The sequence below is a fragment of the Berghia stephanieae genome, chromosome 1 (assembly GCF_034508935.2).
Source record: "Berghia stephanieae isolate SIO BIC M18660-M18661 chromosome 1, UCSD_Bste_1.3, whole genome shotgun sequence".
Taxonomy (NCBI): Eukaryota; Metazoa; Mollusca; class Gastropoda; order Nudibranchia; family Aeolidiidae; genus Berghia; species Berghia stephanieae.
In genome coordinates, this window is record NC_088360.1 from 57,860,193 (window position 1) to 57,870,082 (window position 9,890).

The 9,890-nt window shown below is 34.9% G+C and overlaps 1 protein-coding gene across 1 annotated transcript in view; it reads right to left on the reverse strand.

The window, feature by feature from the left end:
• The window catches only part of LOC144978233 (uncharacterized), a 69,492-nt gene extending 65,676 nt beyond the window's left edge, over positions 1-3,816 (reverse strand). The window contains exon 1 of the mRNA XM_078924045.1: positions 3,151-3,816. Coding sequence (XP_078780171.1) covers positions 3,151-3,202 — 52 coding nt within the window. The 5' untranslated portion in view covers positions 3,203-3,816. The remainder of the gene's footprint in view (positions 1-3,150) is intronic.
• Positions 3,817-9,890: the final 6,074 nt, after the last annotated feature.

Consider the following 9,890-nt stretch of genomic DNA (forward strand, 5'->3'; position numbering starts at 1 on the left):
TGCATGATATTTACATACAAGATTGAAAGCCTTGTCAACAGCAGTGCAAACAAGTATTATTCATCATATATAAACCTCTCTTCACATAATTCATATTAAATGACACACTCATTGTTTCATAATGATCATAATGACCTGGTGAACCCTTCCACTAATATTATAACATACCACACCGAATCGTTAAATATTTGGTTATCTATTATTATTATTATTATTATTATTATTATTATTATTATTATTATTATTATTATTATTAATTATTATCATCATTATGATTATTATTATTATTATTATTATTATTATTATTATTATTATTATTATTATTATTATTATTATTATTATTATTATTATTATTATTATTATATTATTATTATTATTATTATTATTATTATTATTATTATTATTATTATCTATATTATATTATTATTATTATTATTATCATTATTATTATTATTATTATTATTATTATCATATTATTATATATGTATCATATATATTATCTCATCATCATCATCATCATCATCATCATCATCAACAGCAGCAGCAGCAGCAGCATCATCATCATTATTATTATTATTACTAGTATTATTATTATTATTATTATTATTATTATTATTATTATTATTATTATTATTATTATTATTATTATTATTATTTATTCTAATAAGCATTATTATTATTATTATTAATATTATTTTTATTATCATTATTATTATTATTGTTATTATTATTACTAATATACATAACATATGGAATAGGGCGAAATAGGATAAAATCCCTTGAATGACTTACTTGACTTAGATGCCTTTCGCGTCTCGACCGAAAGATCGGGTCGCCTTGGCTGTTTCCAGTATTTCCTGTGTGAGGTGTCTCCAATATTGCCGGTCCTCTGCTAGGGTTCTCAGATTTTCAAGGTCCCCTGCCGTTATGAGACTAATGCTTTGTCCAAGTGTTGTCAGGTTTTTGTTTAGGATCACAGGGATTGTTGTGATCGGTCTTCCTCTGAAAAGGTTCCCGTGTTTTTGGAAATATCCCGACATGGCTTGGTTAGCTGGTATGTTTTTGTCCCTGCGTAGTATGTGACCGAAAAGTTGCCATCGTTGTTGTAAAATGTCAAGGGAGATTGGTCTTTCTTTTGTGATCTTATAGAGTGATTCATTTGAGATCTTTTTTGGGTATTTGATGTCCAGTACCCTTCTTAGCTGTGTGCGATGGAAGGCATCCAGATGTTCTTCTTCGGATTTTGTCAACGCCCAAGTGCCGCAGTTATACAGAAGTACCGGTTTTACAAGAGCACGGTACAGTTTCAGTTTGGTTTTTCTCTTTATTTTGTCACCTCTAATCCATACATTGGTGAGTTTACTGAGTGCGGCGTTTGATACTTAGAACACGCTCTGAAAGAAGTTCGAAAAGTCATTCCAAAACCAACGACTCCAGATGATGTAGATTTTATTGGATCAACACCAGCAAATATAGACATCATACAAAATACCCTCATGAAATATAACCTCCAAGTCAATGCCAATAAAACCGAATTTACAACAATATCGAGGAACAAAGAGGAATGGAAAAGAACAAAGAAAGTCGGCTCACTAATTGGAGACACCGAGGATTTACAAAGAAGAAAACAGCTATCAAACGCCGCACTCCCTTGAATGCCCTTAATATTAATATGTAGTAATCCCCAAAATCTATTGATTGAAAGATTACAATAATGATACGCGTGGTAATGATAGTATATCAACTTAAATGTACTAATGTATGTGTGATGTACAAACATATATCTTTAACCTTGACATGCAAAGCACACACACACACACACACACACACACACACACACACACACACACTCAAGCATACAATACGAATACCGAACCAGTTTTGTCATATGTTTGTTTTGCATCTAGTGACAAAAATCTTAATCTTGTCCCCTCTAGTAAAAGTAATATTAGAATATGAAAAAAAAATCAGAAAAGTTTATCCTATCAAGACCATGTACTAATCTATAAAACTGAATTAAATCGCCATGAATTCTTCTATATTTCAAACTTGGTGAGTCAATAAAGTCTAACCTTTTCTTATTATATAAATACTGTATGGCATAAATCTTTTCGTATCTTTCCTCTGTACACTTTCAATACTAATATATTGTCTTTTATATAATGTCTGTTTTATTATCATTGTTATTATTACTATTATTATTATTATTATTATTATTATTATTATTATTATTATTATTATTATTATTATTATTATATTATTATTATTATTATTATTATTATTATTATTATTATTATTATTATTATTATTATTATTATATTATTACTTATTATTATTATTATTATTATTATTATTATTATTATTATTATTATTATTATTATTATTATTATTATTATTAAAACACATCAGCACGGTTTCCTCGAACTCCTGGGGACAAGCAAAAAAGTTCGAAGAAACCGTACCTTGTCATAACGACTTGATGGAAAGAGGGGAGGGGGGCAATGAGGCTCGGCTTAGACTTCAATATCCACCCAACGGATACCTAGTTCGATATCCATAGCGTTATGTGGCCTTCGGCAAGACATTCCTCCTTAGCTCAATATGCCGCACTGCGATACGACTGACACTTAGGTAATTCCAGTCTTCCCTTGGAATAAACCCTAAGTCAAATTACAGCTTGAAGATGAAAAACGGGAACTTTATTATTAATTTATTTCATTGATATGTTGAGGGAGATAAATATATATATGACATATTAAAAATTTTTGGTGTGTGTGTGTGTTGTGTGTGTGTGTGTGTGTGTGTGGATGGGGGTGTTGCTATAAATTACAACATTCATTTACCGTCGTAGCCAATCATGGTGCGTGGCATTGAAAATAGGAAGAATGGCGAAGTGCTAAGAATTAGCAGAGAGGTGTCGGATATGCGAAACGAAGATGGGGTGTGTAAGTGGCTTTGTATGCCTGCATGTGTATCATATTGTATAAACACACGTGAAGTGCAGATAGATAAACACACACTGCCATAGTAAATCATCAGTGGTCGAAATCACCCGGCACATTAAAAAAACAAAAAAAAAAACAACAACAAACCATTAATTAATTAAAAAATTTTTACGTTTGCTGGGTGAAATTAGTACTTTAAGCTTACCTGCTGATGCAGTAGCAATCATCACCAAGCAGACCAATATCTTGGTCGCCATGGTTGAAGACAAAGATTAAGTAATCAGTGAAATGGTTTGTATAAGTAATGCTCCGTCTTGGTATAGTAAACTAATCTGTCATAATATTAGCGGGCATCCTTTTTATACCGTTCGAATATTTTACCACTCGACATTTGATATTCTTTCTCGTAGGATCTAGGTCAAAGTTCTTGAACTAACATTGGTTGATTATGACCTCACGATTTTGGTCAGGGAAGGATAACATCATGTAAGTGTTTGTCAAAAAGCACGCAATAAACAATCTATCCTATCAATCTTGTAAAGAATGTTGTTATTCATCGAGCAAACAGTTATATCTTATTCACAAATATCACTTATTATAATTTTATATTAACTATAAATTACGACTATGTTTTAAATTTTAAAAAGAAATTAAAAGGGGAGCTTGGTTTTTATTTTGCGATGCAATATTTGTGACCTTTAGTTGTACCATATTATTTTGGAGGTTATTGTTAGATATCGACGTATACTTAATTAAAGGTCTGATGCCCAACATATTCTTGGCTAATCGTTCTTATTGAAATACTCTCAACCCAACACAAAAGATTGTCCATTACAATGATTACTCAAGCCCATAATCTTGTTCGGTTGTCAGACCTGCTTATCTGTGCACCTAGTTATATATTATCCACTATGTTGTTTTACAGCCCCGTGCACAAATATTAATAATAGATACTGACGTTTCCATTATTTGAATAGTTTTAAATATTCATTCTACACATTTGACTATATGAATATATAATAACTTTGGATTTAAAACGTCACCCCCCCCCCCCCCCCTCATCCCTTTCAGAACTGCTCTCAAGCGAAAAACTGCAAGCAGTCAACAGTCAGTCAATGTACAATTAAATCAAATACTTAATAATACTCGAATGAAAAAAAATTGGAACAAATGTAAATACAATGTCTATACAATTATTGGAAAATTTAAAAAAATAACTCCATAATTCGAAAGGACATACATGATATATTTCATATGATAATAAGTATGTAACAATTAGGATAATGATATTATTTGACTGAAAGACATAACATATGGACTCAAAACGCTCGATCATACAATCAGTGGAGGTAGGAAACAGGACTAAAGTTTGAGATGGTCAATATCACCCTGACCGATGCCAATCCACCTCCACGCAACTGCAAAACATGTCAATCTGGCGAACGCAAAAGTGAGCTTTAAAAGGTTACCGGGGGGGGGGGGGGGGGGGGGGGGCAGGGAATAAAGATACAAGCAGTCACAGTGTTGTGTTACTGGGTGGCCTTGATCTACACACTACAAAACTACGCATTAAACCAATCGCGATAGTACATCCGCATAGTTTTTTCGCAACCAGGAATATGACATATTGAAAATGAGTAATTTTGCAGAAATAAACTCCACCATAAAACTGAACTGTTGTTTATTTTGTTGTTCTTAATGTACAATGTGAGTGGTTTGTGGTCCGTTTCAAGAACAAGTGTTTTCAGTAAGAGATATCAGCTGAATGATTTCAGACTGAAAATAATTCCCAGGCAATCGCGTCCTATCACTGAGTATCGTGTTTCACTGTCGAGAAGCTTTCTGCTTGTGTACTGGCATGACATTAGTGTGCCGTCATGTTCTTGTAATAAAACACCTGCAATTCTGTGCAAAATGCAACCTTTCTAACATATAACTTTTTACTTAAATCTGGCAACTTTAATATGGATTCAGAACATAGAGCTGATTTAAGTTTGTTGAATTTTCTTCACATTTGTCCTGTTTATATTGTTTGGCATCGATTTCTTCGTGAGATTTGTTAAAGACGTTGCAATATCTGAAAAGTTTGGCACATGTTTCTTATAAAAGTTTAGGAGACCTAACACTTTTCTAACGTTCTTTTTAATTTTGGTTGTTTTGCTCCAACTGTTTGATTCTTGTTTGTTTTTCTTTGTCGGGTTTTTGGATTAGGAATCCTACTGTGTGACCTAAATAATCAATCTGGTGGTCAGCAATGCTATTTTTTTTTGTTTTTTTGTTGTTTTTTTTTTGTTTTTTTTTTTTTTTTGTGTTTTGGGTTTTTTAGGGTTTAATAGTGATATTGTGCTGTTTTAGTGTATCTAATAACCTCCCGAATGTTTGTACTCTTTGTATAATGTCGTGTTCGACAATTGAAGTATGGCCTGGTATAACTGTTAGTACAGATTGATGTTTTACAATTAGTGACTTTATCTCTTGCTTCTGTGATGCATTTAACGCGAGGTTAATGTTTACGTCATCTATTGATTTGATTCATTTTCCCTACATAATGGGATAGGAGGATGATGAAGCTTGCCTTCATCTTCTTCGGATTTAATTATTAGACCGATGCTCGCGTTTCGTTTTGAACATTATTGAAAACCGACGCGGGGTTGCGTTCAACATATTGTTTGAGCATGTTGATGTTTCAAGTTTTTGTTTTGTCGCCCATTTTAATCTTATAGTTTACTCTTGATCTGACTGCAGTTGTATTTTTCTGCTTTTTCACAAACGAAAGTTTGTGCTAGTTTGCATTTGGACTCAATCCTATCTTTTAGGTTGTTTACGTAGTCGTATGCGAGCATCGTTTCTTTTCCTTCACTTGTTTTCCCTTCACAAAGATCTGCAACTTCATCGATTTGGGTCTCTCGGTGCACGACCGTACATGAGTTCTTAATGTGAGAACCCGGTTGATTCTTGTGGCAGTTCTCTGCATGCAAATAATATTGCTGTTAAATACCTACCCCAATCGGTAGGATTTTCTGCGCAAACTTTACGGAGCTTTGTTTTTATGGTGCCGTTCATTCATTCACAAAGACCATTGGTCTCTGGATGCCATGGTGTTGAGAATATTTGTTTGATTCCCATTAGTTTTATGGTCTCGACCATGATGTGCGAGGTAAACTGGAGTCCGTTGTACAGGTCGACAATATACAAATAATACTGTGTAGTAGCAGTAACATTCTTTTTAAAAACTTGAGCTTTTATATGTCGGAATTTCCACTAAACGTGCTCAAAGCGATTTTGGTGACGCTGGACCGCAGCCTTACCTATCGGATGCATCGCGAAGGAGTTGCTCGGAAGATAGAGAAACTCAAGTCTTCTGAGGAAGCTGGCGCGTTCAACCTGGGGTGCTAACCAAGCGCTCCTGAGGACGTCCGCCTTGGCACTATGCTATTCCGCCGCGGAGCATTGCGCTCCAGTGTGGGGTAGAAGCACTAACGTTGAGAAGGTAGACGTTTAACTTCGCAATTCGATGCACATAGGTCAGGAATTCTGGCAACAACGCCTAGAGAATGGGGCCGATAATGGCAGCAATGCAGCCCCCCCCCCCCCCCCCCCCCCCCCGATGTCCGGAGGGAGACGATTACAAAGAGCTGGCTTAATAAGATCAAAGAGAGAAGGAATGGGGATACCCCTCTCAAGCGCATAATGGACGGGATCCCCCCGTTTCGAGCCGAAATTAGTCCCGGCAACTCTTGTATGCAGAATCCTTGACTGCGGACAGAGATGCATATACGAGATGGAAGTCGGTTTGGACGAATTCAATCCCTCGAGCGGGCGGGGACATAAACTCCTCGAAACTGGGGGAGATGTTGCCAAGTTTCTCCACCAGTAAGAGGAGGCACTGGGTGATAGCTAATCGGCTTCGGTCGAGAACCTGCCTAACAGCAAAATCGCTTCATCAGTGTGCAATGTACCCGTTGTGGTAACGAGCCCGAAACCACAGAGCATCTAGTTGAACCGTGTGTTGTGACGAAGCTTCCGGGTGGGTTTGCGACGGTTGCACGAGTGCGGCAAGAATTTGCTTATTGGGTCGATCGTCATAACATAGTAGTGTGAGCACCATTAGAAGCTTCAAACAGCAGCAATTACCATGTAGGACGAGATGTGACGTCTGTAAGGCAATATTACAATTTTCTCGAATAGAGGCAACGCTGTTGATGGTCATTTATTAATTTTACACCTGAGAGTACGGTGATAGTATGTGAGTAAAGAGCCTATTTTTCAAAGAAATTAATTATGCGCTGCTCGGGACTCGAATACAGGACCTTCCGATCCGAAGGCGAGTGCCAGACCACTTGGCCGCACATTAATAAGATTTTCTTTTAATTAGGGCGACAAAAATTGATACTAAGATGAGATTTTAAAATAAACTGGACGATCGCATGCATAATAATGTAGCTAGTAAATGTTCCAAAATTTACATATCTATTAGCGGTTTACCAAATAGACTTTAATCTAACATTGAATACAAAGATAAGTTCGCAAAAATCCACGGATTAGTAGATTCGTGCGCAAATGTTGCTATGAAATTATCTTTATAAAAGAGTAAAAAATATCTTTTGAAATTGTTTATAATGACTCGAACATCTTAATTAAAAAGGAGAGAGAAGAAATCAGAAAAACAATTTTGTAGATATAATCATTATTTCCATATTCGCATATTATTGAAAGCAATAATAAAGCATGTGTGAAATTTCACCTTAATTGATTTTGTGTGTTTGTTAAAATTTCGATACAACTTTTGACAAGCTCCATTTTACGTCAGGTATAATATCATGATTCACTGCCATACTAGTCTAATAGTTGATTATTGTTATCAACTTATAAAATGCCTTAGTAGTGATGGCAGCTATTTAAAATGAAATTATCAACCTCACAATCGATTCTATCAAGAGGTGATGTCAGCGATGAGAGAATAAAAGCACAATGACATAAATATCCTTTTATCGGCAAGCTCTTAATCATATAGTCATATCTTGTGACATTGTGGTGTAATCAATGTAAGAAGATATGTTTTATTTGCTGCGTTTTTGTTTTTTTTTTAAATAAAGATATCGGTTAAGAAAGCATCGTACGATAAATCATCATCCATATTTGATGGATTTGATTGGTTCTCGTGCCAACTAAAGTAGTTATTGATATTCTGTTCACTTGTTTATATTCACCAAGTTTGAGAAAACAAGGTTAACCTTATTTAAGTCAACACCGTTTTTAAACATTTAGAACAATAGGTGGTTCTTGCGTGACGTCTTGATACTATGCCTGGGTTCATTTTTACTATTATCTTATAACAGTATAAGTCTCGGGTCATTCAATCAATATAAAGTGCTTACACCTTTGAAAATTACTTCAGTTATTGTGTTTAAAATAGTCGAATGAACATTTAAATGGCTCAATTTTTACTCAAAAAGTTTTAAAACGTTATTTTCATGCCACTGGAATCGACCGATAATCGTGAACTGACAACCCATAGCCAACTTCAGTACTTGCCTATCACCTGAAGCAATCAGCCCCACAGATCTTGAGCATCACACAAAATTTTGACAAAGGCGATAGATAAAATGCATAGTGTCGTCAATAGTTGCGATGCAATTCCTTCATCAGTGTGTCAAAACATTGTGATAAATACCCATTAACTGCGGGACTGACCCGATTGGCATGTACTAAATTTATCTATGGAATTTAGAAATGTTTGCTAGGCCCCTGGAATAAATAGGGAAGTCACTTATTCAAGAGAAATAGTCTGTACGATGTACTCTTTACCATTATGTCTAGAGAGGTTTTCTCATCTCGTTGGACTGCGTCAGATCAACCAATTATCAGACAAGAAAAAGACGTGTCTTCAATTCCAAGATATGACCCCAAAAATGTTCACTTTCAAAATGTCGCAGTAGAATTCCTTGCGTGTACCTTAGGTGTGTTAACCTGACGTGGTCTGAGAATCTTTATTTTTATTCGGGTGAAAATCACCTTTACCTTCAACACATTTATGACCTATAAAAGAGCTGATCTAAATAAAATGCTTTATCATCTGGGGACAATCTCAATGTAGAATAGAACCACAACGTACATATTAAAATTCGATAGCGAGACCAATGAGATACTACTTGACTTCTAAAAACATAATATGAAAACAAGTACTGAACCAGAAGGTAAAAAAACATCACAAAAATCTCATTCAATCAATTTGCTTGCCTGATATAGCCCAGGGCCCGTTTTCATGAACGAGGACTAGATTTAGTAATTTACTAGTCTAGTAAATGACTAGCTAGTCTTAAGCCCAAGCAAAACAAGTATCTAAAAAATCGGATTTCATGAATGCTTTCTAGTCTCGGATTAGCTAGTCTCTTGCCTAGAAGTGGGCATTGTGAGGTCGGTGACAAAATCGGCTATTTTGTGCGGGTATCATCACCTCTCTACTACACGAAGGCAGGTAGATACACCCGCTTTCATATTTACAACGCAAAAGATTTCCAAAGAGGAAATTAGCAAAATACGTGATTTTACTGTTGACTGTTATAGACTGCAATGATGTCCATCGTCGACTGTCAATTCTATGTTTAAGCCAATGGCAGATTCATTGAGACGACGAACACCGAGATTGAAACTCAAAGAAATTGAACCAAAAAATAAATAAATAAAATAAAATAATAATTACATAAAAGAGAAAGTGTGTTCTGATTAATCACATTATTTCAATCAATTGCAATGACAACAGAACAACTTTTGTCTCCACTATACTTTCTAATAATTTTTTGTTTGGGTTGTTCTTTGACGGAAACCCTTTTATTCCGGGTCTTTCGTTCACTCTCAACTCACGAGCCGATATATTCATGTTTTGTTTTTTTTTAGTTTTTACTCTCAAAAATGTATCCTTTCAACAATCTACACTTATCTTAT